Below are 21537 nucleotides of genomic sequence, written 5' to 3'. Positions count from 1 at the left end.
ACATCATGATTCCTTATATAAAATACAAGAACAGATAAAGCTAAGTTATGGGTATAAAAATCAGAATAGTGGTTACTTCTATAAGAGAGCCAGCTGGGAAAGGGCACCAGGGTATTTTTCTTAATGACACACTGGATATATCTTGAATGCTGGTAACCATTTGTTAAAATGCTCTATTAAAGTAATACAAACATTTAAAAAATTTAATACATACATTGAAAATAATCACTAATATGAAGAAAAAAATCAAAGGCCTTTTTAAAGACATTTCCTTTAAAAAATTTTTTTAATGTTTATTTACTTTTGAAGGAGAGGGAGGGAGACAGAGTGTGAGCAGGGAAGGGGCAGATAGAGAAGGAGACAGTATCCAAAGCAGGCTCCAGGCTCCAAGCTGTCACCACAAAGCATGAGGCGGGGCTTGAACTCACGAACCATGAGATCATGACCCAAGCCAAAGTCGGACATTTGACCAACTGAGCCACCCAGGCGCCCCTAAAAAGACATTTATTTTCTAAATGGAAGATGGTTATCTCTGACTTAGTTCTACCTATGTCATCATTACATAAAGGTAAGCATTTCTAAGATTTGCCTTATTAGAGTATTACTAATCTAGCACCTTGATATGGAAACACTTGCTATTTTTTTTTATTGTGGTAAAATACATGTAACAAAGTTTACCATTTTAACCATTTTAAAGTATATGGTTCAATGGCAGTAAGTACATTCACATTATTGTGTAACACTTGTTATTCTGGGGGGAAGATATTTCAAGTACCAGAGCTTAACTTTTACTGTGTACACATTTGATCTCCCCAACTAAACTGTACACTCCATCTCAAAGAGCTTCAAATCTCCTGCAGGCAGGGCAGAGTGCCTCACAGGTGCTACTAAATACACTGTTAATTATTTTTAAAAGTAAAGTTAGAAGAGTAAAATATTCTTATAATACCATCTCATCAACAATTTTTCTGAGTGTATAAACCAATCTTTGTTTACAGAAACGTGTATTTAAGTAGTTGTTATCATAGCAGAAAACACCATTAACTCTTTTTTCTACTTGAGCCAAATTTGCTACATTTTTACATGAGCTTATTGTCAAAATGTTTAATAGCTATATAAACTCAGTTACTTAATTTTCTTATCCTTAGAAATTAGATTGCTTTCACATTTCTGCCACTGTAGAGAAAGAATAGTCTTTTTCTTTCAGTTGAGTTAATTTAGAATTATCCCCAAGAGGATTATTTCGGAATCAAGGGAGTGAATATTACTATGATATTTAATGTTACCACAATATGCTTTAACAAGGGAATGTACCAATTTGTTATGCTCTCATGAGTGATTGAACCATTTTTACTACACCGTTATTATAGTGATCCCTTAAAAAAATTTTTTTTGGTAGGCAAATAAGTAAAAACAATAGGGAACTACTGATAGATCTGAATAAAAGAATATTCTTTTCACTGGATACATTCCCAGCAATGATACCTACACCTGGTAGAATCTAGAATTCAGTAGATGGAGCATATAAGAGCTAGAATTAGTTCATTTCGTTACTTTCTGGGGTGAAAAAAGCTACTTTATTATTGGGAAATACACTCATACACAAGATGAGTTTCTCCCAATAAGGGCACTTCTGCCTTAGTCTCAAGATTTATTACTTGTCATGATGGATTCACTCTCTGAATAACCCAAAGGGCTAGCATAGTGCAGATGAATGGAATACAGATGACTAATCAAGTTAGGAGAAAGAGCAATTTACTGCCAAAGGACAGAATGCTAATTATGGAACATGTTAACTGGCATTTGGACTTGTACAAGAAAATAATGTATTTACCTCCACATGATAGCTCATCCTGAAGCAGAACCAAGTGCATGGGGCAGGAGCACCGGGTAGTACCATCTCCTTTTACAAGACAAATATGTGAACAGCCACCATTATCCTGAGCACAAGGGTGCTGTCCTGAAAAAAAGAGAAGAGAAAAGTAAAGAGAAAAAGGGAACGGGAGGGACAGGAGGAGAGGGAGAGAGAGAGAAAAAGGAAAGTTGAGGGAGGGAGGAAGGGAAGAAAGGAGTATAGCTCAGTCAATATCAATTATTTATGAACTGCCATGAAAACAAAATGTGAAATTACCTTGGATTTCTATATTATAATACAAATAAAAAAAAATATATATATATATATGCAATAATAATACATAATATGGGGCGCCTGGGTGGCTCAGTTGGTACAGTGTCCAACTTCGGCTCAGGTCATGATCTCATGGTTTGTGGGTTCAAGCTCCGCATCGGGCTCTGTGCTGACAGCTCAGAGCCTGGAGCCTGCTTCAGATTCTGTGTCTCCCTCTCTCTCTGACCCTCCCCTGCTCATGCTGTGTGTGTCTCTCTCTCTCAGAAATAAATAAAACATTAAAAAACATAATAATACATAATAATATAATTCCTTACTCTAATCGCCACAAAAAAATGCAAGAAAATGAGAGCAATTTTAAAATGCAAAATACTTTTATCTAACCACTGTCTTTACATACTCCTATCTAAAAAAAGTTGATTACTGAAACTAAAAACAATGTTTTAGTTTTAGTTTGGGGAGAATGCAGAAACCTGGATAATATTCTATTTAAAATATAAAAACTCTTCTAAAGATTTTAACTCAGAAATTCTACCTTTATAAAAGGTGATTTTACTTAAAAACCTTATTATTTTAATGAAATATAGAAATGATAAAATACAGAAAATTTGAGTTGTTACGTTAAGTTCACATGGATGGCAACCACTCAGAGACAACAAAAACTATTTGATCAACTGCAAAAGTAACTTGCAGTGTTACAAATGTTCAATTTCCTTATATTTGGGTTAAATTAAACAAAGTTAAGCAACTTTTCAAAGTCTGCCTCACAAATTACGTTTAATGAAGTTGTTTTGAATTTTCTACTTAGCCTGTGTTAAAACTTGACATCTGTCATCAGAATACCAACATGTAATATAGCCACCCACTTATTATCTGCCTTCTCAATAACACATCACCCTGCTGCCAGCATGGGTTGATGTGACTAAAGGACCCAGCTATCTATAAATGAGATGTGCTCTACCATAGATGTCTCCAAGCGGATATCGGCCATACTATAGTAGAATACACAACCTACATAGCACAAACTTTATTCCACGAGGCTTTGATAAAAATCTCACTCTCTTTCATCTTATTAGAAATTTGAAAAAAGAAAAAAAAAGGTTCTTCCAAATATAAAACCATACTTAAGTGTTGAATTATTAAAAAAAAGACATTCCCCCTAAAATTCTGAAAACCTCCATTGAGATATTATACAATAAAATAATCATTCATCAACTGAATAAATAGCTTAGAATTTATTACCTTCTTTTTCTAAAGTTTATTTTTGAGAGAAAGCATGAGTTGGGGGGAGATGCAAAGAGAGAGAGACAGGAGATCCAAAGTGGGCTCTGGCCTAACAGCAGAGAGCCCGATGCAGGGCTTGAACTCACAAACTGTAAGATCATGACCTGAGCCAAAGTTGGGACACTCAGCCAACTGAGCCTCCCAGGCACCATGAAATTACTGCCTTATTTCTATTAAGTTTTCAGCAATGAGTCACATGTCATAACTTAAGAGTGACAACAATTGTAATTCTCAAATATCCTGAACTTCTAAAGTTCAGGAACAGTGACAACATAATGAAGACATGAACAAGCAAAGGTGCTCTCCTGCTTTTCTCCTTTCATTCTCCAGTTCGATTTGAAAGCACTGTGCTGAGAAGTTAAGGATTTTCAATAGCTCTCTTTTTAATATTTCATTTAACACTAGGGTTCCTGGTACGATCACATAAAACCCATAGTAGTGATTGCCATGAGGGGTCTTTTGATATTAGTAAGAAATCTGAGCAAGATAATGAGCCATATTAAAAAGTTTCCAGTAAGATTTAAAAAAAAAAAATCATGGTTACTTTTCTAAGCTGAGAATTAAAAAATTTATCTGGGAGGAAAACAAACAAGCACTTGTTAGGTGTAGTCTTCTGCAAGTTCATTTCGAAACTTTTGAAAACACGAATTATTAGTTTATTTTGTTTTTGCTTATTAAAAAGGTTATTCCAAGGTAACTATATTCATCATTATATAATTTTTGCTTTAATTCAAACTGTGAGGGCAAAAGAAATACATACTTTATACCAGTACTCTTCACGGGGCTAAGGTGAAGAAAGGAGGCATGACAGGAAGAGTGTTGTATCCGGGGCAGTTTTTGAAAATGAGCAAGACCATTTCTTTCCCCACTGTTGTTTTATAGGGAAAAGATGTTTAATTTGAAAAAGTTCCCAGATGAGTTTGAAGTAAGGTTTTAAAAACACAAGAGTATAAAAATCAGCAAAATTAAAAGTGCATAAATATCTGTTATTAAAAAAAAAAAAAAAAGGCAAGAAGGGACAGAACAACATCTTAATCTCTTACGACAAACAGGAATTCTGCAATTAGCAGTACGTCATCAGCACTTACTATATTCCTGAAGGTTCAGCTCCTTTACTGCATGAATGTCACTAAGCTGGGCAATTCGAGCCTGGACTTTGGTTCTACCCTCTCGACCCGTCATGTCAATTTTTTCAATCATTTGCTGCTGCTTATCAATCCAATATAGCCAGTTTTCAAACACAGTCAGTCCCACGGGCTGCAAGATATTGGAGTCTTCTAATACTATCCGGTTGGCACCTTGGAAAGGAGAACATTCAACAGCAATGATTCACTCATGTGGGTCAAGTCACACATTCAACAATTACTGATCGAAGTTCAGTTAGATTCTAAAAGTACTGAAAAGGAAAATATGGTAAGTTAGCTCTTTATCACAAAAAGTAAAAATTACTCTCAGAAGATATATATATGCCAGAAAACAGATTAGACATTTAAGTACCAACAAAAGCAAGGAAGTACCCAATACATAGTAAATACCTCAGTTCACAGAAACATGGACAAAAACTTAAGGGTAGTTTTCAAATATTTTAAAAAGCAGACTCTAGGTTTCAAATTAAATTTTATGAAAAGCTGTAACATATAAAACAGATAAAAATCGTACTTCTCTGGATAAAGCAGAAACAAACAAAACAACAGCAACAAAACCCTGAAGAGCAGGATGCTTCTGATGGGGGCAAGGCATTCACAGAACAAAAGAAAGCTGGGAAAAAAAATTCAACAAGAGGGTTTGAAGATAAATTTGAAAAACTCAGAAAGGAGAACACAATGAAAAAGAGATGGAAAGTGAAAAAAATACTCTCAACATCTGAGTGAAGTTCCAGAATGAGAAAACAAGTCATTAAAGAAACAACATAAAAGAAAAAAGAAAACTTGAACTCAAGATGTAAGTTTCCAGGGGCACCTGCCTGGGTGGCTCAATTGGTTAAGCGTCCGATTTAGGCTCAGGTCATGATCTCACACAGTTCATGGGTTTGAGCCCCATGTCTGGCTAGTTCAGTTCAGAGCCTAGAGCCTGAAGCCTGCTTCAGATTCTATGTCTCCTTCTCCCTCTGCCCCTCCCTTGCTCACGTTGTCTCTCTCTCTCAAAAACAAACAAACAAACAAAAAGATGTTAAATTTCCAGATACAACACCTAGTAACCAGTTCAATGAAAGAAAGAAGAAGGAAGTCAGGGAGGGATCACACAAAGGTATGTTATCATTAGGTTCTAGAACATTTAGGAAAATGAGAAGATGTTAAAAGTTTCTGGAGGGGAAAATGAAGGATCAAATACAAATAATCGAGAATCACAACGACATCAAACTTCCCAACCTGAGGTGGCTGAGAACAGAGTTCTGCCTTCAAAACTGGGAGATAAAAATAGTTATGAAATGGCAATGAGAAAGAATGAAATCTGGCCACGTGTAGCAACATGGATGGACCTTGAGGGTGTTATGCTGAGCGAAGTAAGTCAGGCAGAGGACAAATATCATATGTTTGCACGTATAGGAGGATTAGGAGGAACTTAACTGAGGACCGTGGGGGAGAAGGGGGGAAATAGTGGGAGAGAGGGAGAAAGGCAAACCATGAGAGACTCTTGAATCAGCTAAGAACAAACTGAGGACTGATGGGTGTGGGGGGGAGGGGGGCATGGAGGAGGGCACTTGTGGGGATGAGCACTGGGTGTTACATGGAAACCAACTTGACAATAAACTATTTGTAAAAAAAATAATAGTAAATAAAAATAAAAAAAATAAAAGATAGTTATGAAACATGAATTCTATACATATCCAAATTATCAATCAAAATATGAGGGGAAAAAATTCAGACAAATAAATGAAAATTTTTAACCTCCTATGAACCCCTTCCAAGAAGTAATAGAGGATGCAATCTACCAAGAAAAAGAAATTGGCCAGAGAAATGGAATCCAGTAAACAGTGTTCAGCACTAAGGAGAATGGCAGGTGCATTCCCAGGATAATAGCGAAAGGAAGTTGGCCTAAAAAAGCAAACGAATCCAGACTGGAGCAAGATGATAAAGAAATTCAAGAGGTATGCTTTCAATTAAAGAGAAAAAAGATGGACTGCTTGATCCATCTGTATGCACTGAATCAATATTTACATTAGACAAGATTAACTTCAGTGGAAAAAAAGCTACAGAGGGCAACATGGCTAAAGGTAGTATTTTCACAGCCATAAATAACAACTAAGTATGAACTTAAAAATTATGATGTAACTATCCTGGGAGGATAGGAGGAGAGTTCATATGAGTATTTTGGGCTTATATGGTTTAAGGCAGCAAAATCTTTATCTTCCACCTGTAAGTCAACATGTGATGTGTAAAACTGAAAAACTGAGAAATACCAGTTTTAAGCAAGTTATTTAAAAATAGATGCCTCAGAGCGGGAACTGAGAGTAGGTAGGAGAATGGTAGACTTATTTTCTGTTATAACTAAACAGAAGCATCTGATTTCCACAAATATTTACATGTATTACTTTGATGAGGTGAAGATAAAAATAAGAAGAATGAATTAAAAGGATTAGTTGTGTAAGGATGGTCTCAAGTGGACCACTGAGAAAAAAAGAGCTGTCACCAGTGTCACTGCAGAGTCCCAGACATGAGAAGGTCCTGATCTCCTTTGATGGCAGTGATAAAAGGAGAAGTAAAATACTGGAATCAACAGTGGAAAGACATGCTTGTTTATTCAACAAACTATGCACGTACTAAATGCAGCCCAGTGTAAAAGTGTCTGTGGTCTTCTCAAAATATGAAGCAGAAAGAGATCCCAAGATAAAAGTGTATGATTATCTGTGAATATACAAGGAAGGAAAAAATAAAACTACCAGTTTTACACTAACCTTTTTCAGAAAACAGAAAAAGAGGAAACATTTTATGAGGCCAACATAACCTAAATGGCAAAATGCCAACAAGTACATTGTAAGAAAGGAGAATTATAGGGTAATCATTCTCGTGAACAGATACAAACCCTTAAAACATTAGCAAATCAAATCCAGCAATATATAAAAAGGAAAATGTTATCATTCCAAGTTTGATTTACTCCAGCAAACTAGGAACAAAAGGAACTTTCTTAATCTGATAAAAACATTATCTACAGAAAACCTCAGCAAACATAATAGCTAATCATGAAGCACTGAATGCCTTCCTCTAAATCGAGAATAACAAAACAAAACAAACACACAAGGATTCTATTGTTCTATTCAACACTGTCCTGGAGGTGTCAGCCAGGACCTTGTTCCTACGGTAACAAGGAAAAAGTATTGCAAAAGAAGAAACTAAACTTTCATTATTTGTAGACAAATGGTTCTATGACATACAAAATCCTAAAGAAATCACACATACATGAATTTAACAAGGTCTGTGGGAACAAGCTCAATATAACAGAATAGGAGACAAAAGGAAAACATGTCTATATTCCAGCCACAATCAGAGAATAAAATATCAAAAATTTAGAATACACTTTACTACTAGCATTCAAAAGCTTCAAATACCAAGGAATAACTCCAGTGTAGATGGGAAAGACCTCTATGAAGAAAATGATAAAACACTGAGGGAAATTAAAGTTCTAAATAAATGGAGGGATATGTTCATAATTTGGAAAATATTATAAAAATAATTCTCTCTAAATTGACCTATAAATTCAAAGCAACCCCAGTCAAAATTGCACTAGGTTTCTTTCATTTTTGGTGGAAACTCAGAAGCAAATTCTAGTATGTATATGGAAATGCAAAAAAAAAAAAAAAAAAATGCAATTAGCCATCTTAAGGAAATAGTAAAGACGAACACTGCCAAATAAATTTGTTATAACATTATAATGATTAAGACAATAAAATATCATGTAAGACAGTGACCAAGGGAACATTAGAAACAAACTCACAGAAATACAGTCACTTCATTTACAACAAAGGTGACATTAGAAAACGGTGGAGAAAGTATGGTCTCAAAAACTGGTGTTAAGTCAAACAGTAATGCAGGGGGTGGGGGTGGGGGACAGATTTTAACCCCTACCTCACCCCATGCACAAAAATAAATTGCCAATGGATCTAAATGAGAAAAGTTAAGCAAAAAAATTTTAAGGAACAAAACCCACAAAATATCTCTGTGACTTTGCAGTAGGCAAAGGCTTCTTAAATAGAATGTAAAACGTACTAATCATAAGGGGGAAAATTAGTAAACGGTACTGCACTAAAATTAATAACCTTTTCATCTAAGGACGAAGACTGAAAAGGTAAATCACAAACTGGAAGATTTATGCAATACATTACCTTTCCCTACAAAGGAAAGTATAAAGATGTACTAAAAATTATCAAACAAGACCTAAACAAATGGAGGGATCTATCACAGGGATGAAAAGACTGAATTTCTTTAATATGCCCATTCTCCTCCAATATATATGTAACTTGATAATGGATTAATAGTCTGAATAAAGAGTTTTTAAAAATCAGTGGTAGAAAAACGGGCAATAGCAATTCACAGAAAAAATGTGAAATTTCTGAAAAAATGTGAAAAAGTAATAGCAATTCACAGAAAAATGAATGACCAATAAATTAATATCAGACAGGGAAACGCAAATTTTATTAATGTGATATACTTTTAAACTGCTGCAAAAGTAAAAATTTAGAAGTCTAACAATACCAAACACTGAAGGGACAACTCACACACCTCTGGTGAGTATTTTAAATTGACATAATCACTCTGAAGAGCAATCTGGATATATCTATTCAAGGTGAATATATACATAGCACATTAAATAGCAATTCTAGCGGCGTCTGGGTGGCTCAGTCGGTTAAGCATCTGACTTTGGCTCAGGTCATGATCTCATGATTCGTGGGTTCAAGCCCCGCATGGGGCTCTGTGCTGACAGCTAGCTCAGGGCCTGGAGCCTGTTTTGGATTCTGTGTCTCCCTCTCTCTGACCCTCCCCTGCTCAAGCTGTCTCTCTCAAAAATAAGTAAAACATCAAAAAAAATTTTTTTAATAAAATAAGGAATTACATTTCTTGGTTACCTGAGAGATCACTGCTTTCAATTCTCCGGAGATCGGAATCTGCCCAAAAGAGTTTGCCCAATCTGCTATCAAGGGCTAACGCAACTGGTTTACTTAAGCCACTAAAAAAGAGGACCTCCCGTTCTGTTCCATCCAAAGCAGCCCGTTCAATTTTGGGAGACCTTTCCTGAAGATTGGTAAAATACATATACCTGAAAAGAAAAGAGGAAACAGTAAGTTTATCAAAGTAAGAAACCATACGAAATGAGAATATTCTTAAGATACAAAAAGTAGAATATTTTAAAATCTTATTTTTAAATGTTTTAGAATGTATTTTTTTAAAGGCCATGGGATACCTTTATTACTTTTGATAACGGTAACACAGGGTATACAAAAGTTTTTAAGGAGCTAATTTTCATGAATAAAATGAAATGATAGACACGGGCACACCTATTTTTTTGGAATATTACAATACTTAAATAAAAAAAAAATAATCAGAGAGACCTGGACTCAAAATTTTAAATTCCTTCTCCAATTAGTCTAGTTCATAACTAAAAATAAATCATATATAAATTATTTCTTATATTCAACTTTTAAAGGTTATCTCTTTCCTGTAACTCTTTTGAAGTAAGCTCCTTCCCTCGCTGAATTCCTTATAATTCATTCATATGCAAATAAGTACTATTTTATGAAATGTAAAGCTCTGTATTGAATGAAACATATTAGTTCTTGTCATAAAGGAACCTAAAGTCTGTAGAAAATATAACACGGAAAAACAATGATTGAGGTAGAGGACTAAGCATAACTAGAGAGAGGCACAGATACAGAGTGCTGGGTACCTGAGGAAAGGGGAAAACCACACCAGGGTGGGCTGGGTGAGATGGAGAAGCTCCCTGCAGTTCTAATGGTCTCGGATGTATGGGCAGAAATTAGAACTAAAGCAGTAGTGGCAAAGGAAAGAAATTCTAGGCAGTAAAATCAGAGAAAGCAAAAGTGTAAGAAAATGCAGGGGCAGGTAGATAGAGAATATTCAGGCTTTTCACTGAAGCACAGGATATTCCAAGGTAAGTAACAAATGAGCTGAAAAGGAAGGCTGACAAGGGCCTCAGATGCCAAGATCTCTAAATGCAACCTGAGAAACACACCCTTTCTCCGGGTTTACCACAATGGCTCGAGGTCGGTCTTGCTCGCCTTTTAATACCACTCCAATTGATCTCCCATCTAATCTTGTTACATTAATGACATTGGTGGCCTCACAAGTCCAGTAAATGTAGCGGCTATAAATATCAATGCTGAGGTCATAGGGTTGTATTTCCAGGTTCTGATTTGGAACTGAGCTCACAACCACAGTAAAACCCTAGGGAAAGAAACAGACACACACACACACACACATAGAAAATTAGACTCCAATCCAGAGAGCCCTGAGGTGATCGCTCACTACTGCTACTTAGTACAAACCTGAGAAGGAACTCTCAAGTCTCACCAGACATTTCTTACTAATAGACTTTTTTGTATGGGTAATGTGCTTCTTTGTTATCAGGCATTTTAAAGGTTCCCTTTGGCTATTATGACATGTAGCAGAGGAGGGAGCTGGGGCCGCATTAGTTGCTCTAGGAGGCTGGCAGTGCACTGATGAGAGTGGGAAGGTGGCAGCAGCGTCCTGTAAACTGGATCCAGCTGCAGCTAGAACCGTCCCTACAAGTCCTCCAACGCAGTGGTTCTCAACCAGGGGCCTCTGGCACGATGGGCAGACACTTTTGACGGCCACATCTATGTGGGCACAACTAGTATCTAGTGGGTGGAGGTCAGGGATGCTGTTAAACAGCTTACAGTATATGGGTCATCCCTCCACAACAAAGAGTTATATAGCCTAAAAATGTCAACAGTGCTGAAGGTGAGAAACCGCTTACAAAGACAACAGCAATTAGGGCCAGAAACCACACTGACTTGTCATGTCCTTCTCCAATCTCAAACCACCAAAAAAAAAAAAAAGTTTTTAACAAAACGAAGCAAAACAAAACAGGTTCTGTTTATCTGTTCTATGTGAATAAATTATATTTCATTTACCTGGCAACCCTGAGATAATATATTCCTTAATGAGACTATCTCATTTATGTGCTGTGTCCTTGGCTGTGTAATAACAGCTATAATTTCTATTACTTCTCAGCCTGTGAGTCCTGGTCTACATAGTGTAAGATGCATCTGTGATATACCATTATAGCTACACCCCTCAATGATCCTTCAAGAGCCCCTAAATAAATGATCAACTCACCCTTCTAAACCTCTTAAAAATAATTAATAATGATAGAACTGTTATTTACTGAGTCTATACATACTATGTAACAGATAATGAGTTATATGTTTTACATTGTTTTCAGCTAAAAAGTTCCTAAGAATCTTAGTGACACAGATAGATCAAAACCAAGGTCTATTTAATTTCAAAGCTTCTAACACTCCATGTAAATGAAACCATAATGGAAAAAAATAAACAGATATGAGTGAGTGGCAGTCACAAAGTCATTACCAACATATGAACCTAAGTTTCCTTATACAATTTTTATTACAACAGTATCTCCAACAATTAAGATCTTTGATAATGATCAAAGATTATTAGGAGGAAAAAAAGCTGCTAGGTCCAGAATTTCAGGCTCCCTCCCCCGACTCAAGAATTAAGAAAAACAGGTTGGTTGGTTAGTCCAATTACTGGGCAAAGGAAACAGAATTTGAACTGAGCCCTGAATCACCTGGCTGCCATCTTCTTGTGCTTTTCGGATCATGTTTTGCCGTGAGTCAATCCAATAGAGTTGCTTGTCCAGTGGGTCATAGTCAATGGCCCGGACATTCCGAAGGCTGTGGATAGGAAGGATGATGTCAGGGCTCTGCTGCTCATCAATCACCATGCGGTTGATGGCACTTTTCTGACTGAAGAGCAGGAAAGTAGTTGGTGCTTAAATAAAGAAAAGAGCAAATTTTAAATACAATTACTCTAAATCTTGTATCACTCAAAGATTTGATCAAACTCTGTTGTCTACATTTCACACAAAACAGACCCAGACGTTAAAGAGGTAAGGTTGAGGACAAAACCCTCTGGCACGTCCCTAGAAATTCTCCTTAAGGTGACACTAATGAGCACTATTCTACCAAACCAGTTATGAATTTACCCAGTGACATAGGCCCCTAGACTATTTTGTTCCATCTTGTCCACAGTGCTATAAAAGTAGACTTGATTTCAATAAAGCATTTGATAAAGATATCAAAATTCTCCTTGTGTGCCAAGTGAGTAACCCTACTCCTCCATAACTTATTCCATGGGTGGCAGGAAACCTGGGTTTCCACAGGTCAAGGCAGAAATTTCAAGACTGATTTTAGTCTCAGCTCTCTCATTATCTAGTCACTTGATCATAACTAAGTCACTGAACCTCTTTGGGTCAAAGTTTGCTCAACTCTAAAATAAGGTTACAGCTATCTTGTCCTGCTCATTGAGTTCCTATAAGAATTTTACATTTATGAAGATACTTTAAGAATTAAGGGCGCCTGGGTAACTCAGTTGGTTAAGCCTCCTACTCTTGATTTCGGCTCGGGTAATGGTCTCAGAGTTTGTGAGTTCAAGCCCCGCTTCGGGCTCTGCACTGTCAATGTGGAGCCTACTTGGGATTCTCTCAGGGCACCTGGGTGGCTCAGTCAGTTGAGCACCTGACTTGGGCTCATTATCTCAGTTTCTGGGTTCAAGCTCTATGTTGGGCTCAGTGCTGACAGCTTGGAGCCTAGAGCCTACTTTGGATTTTATGTCTCCCTCTCCGTCTGCCCCTTGCCTGCTCGTACTCTGTCTCTCTCTCAAGAATAAATAAACATTGGGGCACCTGGGGGGCCCAGTTGGTGGAGTGTCCAACTTCGGTTCAGGTCATGATCTCTCAGTTCATGGGTTCGAGCCCCACGTGGGGCTCTGTGCTGACCGCTCAAAGCCTGGAGCCTCCTTCAGATTCTGTGTCTCCCTCTCTCTTTGCCCCTCCCCTGCTCATGCTTTGTCTTTCTCTCTCTCAAAAATAAACATTAAAAAAAATAAAAATAAACATTTAAAAAATGTAAAGCATTATGTCATTTATACTTCAGTAAAAAAGTGTAAGGTGTTATATAACATAAAGTAAAATAACTATTGTTTATTATATCAGTAATAGCAGTAATAAAGTTAGTACTAATAAAAATTAAATCCTCATGGATTGTAATTACAGGTTTTATTTTGCATTGTGTGGATAATTGCAAGGAAAGCCAGTAAAAATCTCTCTCTTGTTTGTTCTCACAGACATGCACATGCATACACAAAACTAGTAATAACAAACACTTTATATTATCTCTATCCTTATTAAAAAAAAAAACTTGTATTTATATTTTTACAAAAAAAAATATTAATCTGATATCAAGTTGATGTCCTAGGTTAATGAAATGGGGAATGCAATAGAGATAACCCTGGGGACTCAGCCACTGATTACTATGTAGGAAAACGTCTAGAAAACATCAACATTTGGGGCACCTGGGTGGCTCAGTGGGTTAAGTGTTCAACTTCTGCCATCAGCATAACGGCTCAGGTCATGATCTCATGGTTGAGATCAAGCCCCACTTGAGATTCTCTCTCTCCCACTTTCTCTACTCCACCCCTGCACCATCTCTTGCTCAAAAAATAAAGAAACAGCATTTGACAGTGCTACCAACAACTTCAAAGTCTATTAAGTATTCTGAAGATCTTCATTAAACCATATATAAAAATTCCATAGTTATACTCCATTCTCTTGGTATTCAGTCATCACCTAAATTCAGTAGAATTTTTTTTTCATGGACATAAACATAAATGGCCAATCTAGAAGTCCTTGCTGTATTTCCTCCCAGGACCCATTCTTCACGACTCCATCAGGTGTGGTTCCCTGGTTTACTGTACATTTACACGCAAATGGCTTAAATCCCAAGGAAACTCATTGGTACTCATAAGAAACTTGGTATTTAGAATACTGAAATTCTTTGTTTTTTTAAATGAAGCATAACTGACACACAATGATACGTTCACAACACTGAAATTCTGCCTTATGTAAATTCTTCACTGGCGAGAAGCCCATACCTGGCTTGGAAGATTCAGAAAGGAGCCCCAGGACTGCACTGGAACCCTCCATTATCTGGAGTCGGCTCCAACACATACTGGTCTAACAACTTTTAGCAATTTGAGTAGAACACCCACCCTAAGTAGTAAGAATGTGTGTCACAACAGGGTAGCTTTTTTTTCAAAGAATTATTTTTTGGCAGTACCACTTTCTTGTAATTGAATAAAAAAGGGGTGGGGGGAAGCTCTAAAGTTTCCAACACAAAAATCACCACTTAGTACTAAGACATACAAATTTGGCTCCTACCATTTTTACTGGGGACTTTTTTTTGTTTGTTTGTTTGTTTGTTTTGGGGGGGGAAGTTTTAGCCTTCAATTAGATAATACAATTAGGTGTTTTAGAAATGTAGATTAAGACAAAGTCAAACACAGCTTCAAATAAATGCTTGTTTTGAAAGGTCTACATATGACAGTAACAGAAGCTGATGTTTTCACTTATTTCAATGAAGACTTGATTCACTCATTCAGCGCTTAAGTGACAAAGAATATGCAATTTTGTAAGCCCAAATCCACCCTAATTTATGTAACCCCTAGCTCCCTCATCTCCTGAAGAATGTACTTTAAAAACTGTCATACAGGCTGAGTTTTACATTCTCACAATGAAGACAGACGTGGTGTGAAGTAGGAGGGAGGTTTTCAGCTCCTTTCGAAGGTATAATTGTTCACCAGCAGCTTACAGGAAGGCGATGCTCTTGTGGAAGAACTTCATAAACTACAAGGCCAAGTCCATCTCACCTGACTATGCCGTTTGTGCACTGTGCCAAGGGCATGAGGAGGGACCAAAGTCCAGTCCACACTTTATCAGCCAAGCCATGCACCTGTGTGGCTGCAACTGCTGAAAGGAAACCATCTTTTCCTAATTTGCACAAAGGTGCCAAAGAGACCAGCCACCTCAGTACTGAACAAGGGATTACACAATTTGGCTTGTTTCCTCCCTGACTTGATCTCTTTATTCACTCTAATCCAGGGACACTGGCCCCCTAGGTGTCCCTCTAACATGCCAGACATGCTCCTCCTAGGGCCTTTGCATTTGCTGTCTCTTTTGCTTAACAGGTCTTCTCACAGATATCCACACAGCTCATTTCCTCACCTCCTTCAGTTCTTGAAATAATGTCATTTTATCAGTAAGGATTCCTCTGATCATTGTATTTAACTTGCAACCCTCCTCCTCATCCCTTCTTGCTCTTAATATTTCTCCAAAACATTTATCTCCATCTAACCCATGATATAGTTTACTTACTTGGTTTGCTATCTGTCCCACTGGACTATTTCATTCACTGCTACATTTTCTACTGGCTCGAATAATGCCCAGTATGTAGCACACATTCACTAAATATTCATTGGAAGAATAAATGAATAAACACACAAAGAAATAAGCATTAGATCACAATAACTAAGGGATAGCCCTGTAGCCCCAATTTTGAAAGTAAGAGAATATAATTATTTCAGATAATTGGGAAGGACAAGAAACCAACATTTATTTAGGACCTCCAACATGTCACTCATCTTCTAGATATTAATCCCCAAATTATCATCTCCATTTTTAGGTAAGCAAACTCAGAGAGGTTAACTATTTTCCTCAGGTCACGAAGCTGGTGAATGGAATAGCTCATGTATTTTTCCATGTCCTTCCCTGCTTCTTCATTCTTTTAATTTACAATGATTTCTTGAATCATTACCATTTACCAAGCATGGTCCTAGGCACCTAAGATCAGTGAAAAACAAAACAAAACAAAAACACTGCTCCAGGGAGTTTATGTTCCAATAAACAGACAATAAGCAATTAACTAAGAAGTTACAGTATATAAATATGAGGGCACATAAATTATATACGATAACAAAGAATAAGTGTTACAGGAAAAAGAAAAAGTACAGGTAAGGAGATGTGGCAATGCTAACTAGGGTGGAAGGATGATTTGCGATTTTAAATAGGGCAGATCCAGTCCCACTGTGTAGGTCACAATTAAGCAAAGACCTGGAGATGAAGTATATCCATGTAAATACTTGGAGGAAAAACATTCCAAAAGGCAATAAGCAGTACAATAATCCAGAGCTGAGAGTGACTGGCATATTTGAAAGCAACAAGGCTAGTGTAGCTCTCACGAAGAGAGCAAGGGGGAGAATAGTGAAAGCCAAGGTTAGAGAAGCAAAGGGGAAGGATGCAAACTGTAGGGTGCAGATCACGTAGGAACCGGTACGCCATTATAAGAACTAGGTCTTTACTCTGTATGAAATGGGGAGCCACTGTAAGGTTTTGAGCAGAGAAACAACATGATCTGATTTAGCTTTTGAAACATAGGTCAAACATGAAAAGATGCTCAATATCATTCACCATCAGGGAAATACAAATCAAAACCACACTGAGATACCACCTCACACCTGTCAGAATAGCTAAAATTAACACCACAAGGAACAACAGCTGTCGGGGAGGATGCAGAGAAAAGGGGAACCCTCCCACACTGTTGGCGGGAATGCAAACTGGCGCAACCACTCTGGAAAACAGCATGGGGGTTTCTCAAAAGTTAAAAATAGAACTACCTTCCAATCCAGCAATTGCACTATTAGGTATTCACCCAAAGGATACAAAATTACTAATTCAGAGGGGTTCACATGTCCCAACGTTTACAGCATTATCAACAACAGCCAAACTATAGAAGGACCCCAAATGTCCACTGACTGAATGGAAGATGTAGTATATATACAATGGAATATTACTCAACCATCAAAAGGAATGAAATCTTGCCATATGCAACAATGTGAATGGAGCTACAGTGTATTAGCTAGGCAAAATAAGTCGGTCAGAGAATGACCAACTTCATAAACATCTTATGCTTTCACTCTCATGTGGAATTTAAGAAACAAAACAGATGAACATATGGGAGGGGGGAGTAAAAAGAAAAGAGAAAGGTAAACAAACTATATCTTAAAGATAAAGAACAACCTCAGGATTGATGGAGGGAAGTGGATGAGGGAGGGGCTAGATGGATGATGGGTACTAGGGAAGGCACTTGTTATGATGAACATTGGGTGTTATATGTAAGTGATGAATCACTGAATTCTACTCCTGAAACCACTATTGCACTGTAACTAGAACTTAAATAAGAATCTGAAAAGAATACATACATACATACATACATGAAACACAGGTCAAGAAGTAATTTATACACAATGTTAGAAAACTTTCTAAAGGCAAGCACTTTGTGTTAAATTTCTCTCATAATCTGCCTTGGAATCTAATATATCTTTACACAAATATTAAGTAGTACTAATTATAAAAAGAGGACACAACTGGGGCACCTGGATGGCTCAGCAGGTTAAGCACCCGACTCCTGAATTTGGCTCAGGTCATGCATGATCTCAGTTTGTGGGTTTGAGTCCCACATCGGGCTCCAGTCTAGCAGCACAGAGCCTGCTTTAGATTATCTTTCCCTCTCTCTCTCTCTGCCACTCCCCTGCTTGCATTCTCTCATTCTAATATAAATAAGTAAACTTAAAAAAAAAAAAAGACTACACAACAGAAAGCCACTTGAAGCCCTGCTGATCTATCTCCAAAAGGCAGCCAAAGACAAATAGATATGGGGACTCTTGGCACCAATTTCTCATGGCCTTCACTCAGCAACTAATACGCACAAATATATGCAGCAAAAACAATAATGATCTCAAAAGGTCTTTCCATATTCCCTTTGTCTCCATTCTCCATCAGTCATTACTTCTATTTTCTTCCTTCCATTCAACGTCAAACTCCTTGAAAAAGAGAACTACCTCCCTTCCCCGTCCCCACTCACATTCTGACCAACTCTAATCTTTAACCAGTATTTCCCTGCAACTCATCTCTTCAGGGCTACTAATCACCACCTTCTTTAAGAATCCAGTGGACATGATTCTGGGATTCCCCTAACTCAGCCCGTCAACAGCATTCAGCACAGTTCTCGGTTTTGGAATGATCTTATTTCCAGTGCTTTTCCTTTTACCCCTCTGGATGCTACTTTTTGGTGTCCACTGCAAGCTCTCCCTCCTCAGACAGACTCCTTAGGTTACCAGGCCCCTTCCTTTCTCTATACCAGGAGCTGGCAAACTGCAGCCCACAGCTATATCTTACCCTGCTGTCTGTTTTGGAATAGTTTTTTGGATTTCAGACACATTTTAAAAATGTCTTGTCTATGGCTGCTTTGATGCTACAGTAGACAGAGTTGAACAGGTATGAGAAATTATATGACTCACAAAGCCTAAATGTTTACTCCCTGGCTCTTTACAGAAAGTTTGCAAACTCTAGCTCCATACCCTCTCCCTAAGTAACCTTGCCCATTTTAAATACGTTCTGGCAATTCCAAAATTTATTTATCTTCAACCTCATGTCTCCCCTCTTCTATCCAACTACCTATTAAATGTATCTATGTCAATGTCCCATAGGGAAATTAATATAAACATGCCTAAAATTAAACTTCTCACTCTAGTCTTCTCATCTCCTACCTACTTAACTACTCAAACCAAAACTCTAAAAGTCACCCTTGCCTCCTCCCATTTCTTCTTCTTCACATACAACCTATTGTTCTGCTCATTCTAGCTCCAAAATATACCTTCCACCCATCAGCTTCTCTCTGTCAGCACTGCCACGCCCCAAGCAAACCTACCAGATTACCACAGCAGCCTGGCTGACCTCCCTGCTACCCTAACTCTTTCTCTTCATATCCGTTCTACACAACAAACAAATCATATTCTATCTTAATTTTCACAGCAACTTTACACGGTAGTTACTATTATTGTTATTCCCATTTTACAAAAGAGAAAATTCAGGCTTAAAAAATTTATGTAACTTTAGTAAAACTCAGAACTATTATGTGGCAAAGACTCCACTAAATCTTTAGACTATAAAACTTATATCCTTTCTTTTTTACAACTGAAGGTTTGTGTCAGAATACAATGAATCCTTTCCTATATGACTTCTTATACTTTCAGTCACAGAATAAAGTAATTTCAATAGTTAACTGAACATATAATAGCTATTATTATTATTACATACATTATTTAACATTGTATGTTAGATTTAAATATGTTATCATGTAGAATATATATTTTAAACTTTTTATAGAGTATGTATTTCATATATTTTTACACATTACATTATCATGTCATATATGTGACTAATAACTGAATAGTTAATAGCTAATCCAATATCCTATAGCAGTTTTGTTACCAGCTACCAGAGTGAACCATATCGTATACTCCTCTGCCATGAATTTATTCTTTCTGATCGAATTCTCTATTTCTTTATCATATCTAGCAATTTGTTCTTGTCTATCCGTCAAGACATGGGCCTTCTCATATACTTGAGTCATAAACCAGGTTTCCCCAAGCCAACAATGTTTGTTATACATTGTGTCTTGTCATTAGCACAGGTATGTGGTTAATGTGTATTTAATATGTAGTATGTACTGCTAATATTTAAATATCAGAGGATATTGCAGCCAAGAAAAATCTGGATGATGAAAAAGATCTGATAAATCCGCTGGAATTAAGTAGTGACCACCCATTATGCTCCGAACATGTGCTCTTTAGTTGCCCATATATTTACAATATATACCAGGATAAATTTACATAAAAAATAGCATTTTCCACCTGGCCTCTTATACACTTAAATTTTTTACCTTTAGTCTATACTATGAACTTCAAAGGACAAGGAGGTTGTATTCTGAAGATTCTGTTTTACTGTCTGTACTTTATAATAAATATAACATAACAAATATATAATAAGTTATATATAGCATGCATGAGTGACAGTCTCAATGAAGCTATGCAACTATGCACTAAATATTTTAGTGCTCAAAAGTAAAAGACTTAATTTTCCTGTAATACCAGTTTTTCCATAACAGCAACTGGCTGTCATCAAACAGTAAGTTACAAAAACGTGCATTTTTCCATCTTTAGTCCTTTCCTTTTGTTAAATGATCAACTCTGAACTTCTACAACTTCTTAACTCTAGAAAGAACATGAACTACAGTGTTTTCAAAATCCGGCCTTCTCACCAAATTCTACTTTGCCCCAGGGGGGAACGTAGCTTACCACTGCACGTCCTGTTGTCAGCATTAAGAGAGTAGTGGGCAGGGCACCCACAAACAAAACCCCCAACTGGCACAGCCAAGCAGAGGTGGGAGCAGTGCCCATTGCTGGAAGCACACTCATTCCACCCTGCCTGCCGAGAGGAGTGAAAGACGAGGATGTCCATCACATAATCCAAATGGCCCTGAATGATGGTGCGGTTTTGGCCACTGGTTTTGTTGGCACGTTCAATGCTGCGTCGGCTCCAGTCCGTCCAGTAGATGTAATCTTGGTACTGAGTTAAGCCAAAAGGATGAGGCAAGTCATCTGCTATAACTTCCCGGTTGAGTCCTATTTTCAGAAAGGCAGTAGACAGGGGAAAAACAGAGGTATGAAACATGTGAGGGTAAAGAGTTTTATTGGCCAAAAGAAAAAAAGTTGTAACATATAAAATATTACATTTGTAAGCAATTTAAAATAGAACAATTTATTTAAAAGCAATTTTAAAACCAGACCAGTCCTGTGAAATCAATCCATCTGCAGTCTGACCCCATGCCTCAAACCTCCATTCTTGCTTTAAATCTCTTGAGTTTGTTTAAACTCCAAATGGTCTATTTTGACTGTGATCTTATTTTCTCTCCATAAGGGTTGAACTTTTCGTCTTCCTTCCATACAAAGATGGAAATGCATATACTGTATTTTACTAGTATAAAAAGTCACTTCAGGAATATCTAGGGAGTTATAAATTCCACTACAAGCCCAACAATAATGAAATTTCAACAAAATAAGGAGATGCGAATCCAAGAACCTGGCCCACTATTAATAATAATAAACAGGATACAACGTCAGACAGAGAATCTAGACATTCATATGAATTTCTGTTAATAGTATCTAACCAATGGC

The 21537-nt window shown here is 37.2% G+C and overlaps 1 protein-coding gene across 1 annotated transcript in view; it reads right to left on the bottom strand.

Moving 5' to 3' along the window:
• LRP6 (LDL receptor related protein 6) overlaps window positions 1-21537 on the bottom strand; it is a 135020-nt gene that overhangs the window by 16197 nt on the left and 97286 nt on the right. Inside the window, exons 11-16 of the mRNA XM_077756461.1 lie at window positions 20659-20985; window positions 12197-12399; window positions 10598-10809; window positions 9474-9664; window positions 4501-4710; window positions 1835-1960 (exon numbers count right to left, since the gene is read on the bottom strand). Coding sequence (XP_077612587.1) covers window positions 1835-1960; window positions 4501-4710; window positions 9474-9664; window positions 10598-10809; window positions 12197-12399; window positions 20659-20985 — 1269 coding nt within the window. The remainder of the gene's footprint in view (window positions 1-1834; window positions 1961-4500; window positions 4711-9473; window positions 9665-10597; window positions 10810-12196; window positions 12400-20658; window positions 20986-21537) is intronic.

This window comes from Crocuta crocuta, unplaced genomic scaffold (genome assembly GCF_008692635.1).
Source record: "Crocuta crocuta isolate KB4526 unplaced genomic scaffold, BGI_CrCroc_1.0 scaffold262, whole genome shotgun sequence".
Taxonomy (NCBI): Eukaryota; Metazoa; Chordata; class Mammalia; order Carnivora; family Hyaenidae; genus Crocuta; species Crocuta crocuta.
This window is presented reverse-complemented; position numbering and strand designations above follow the sequence as displayed.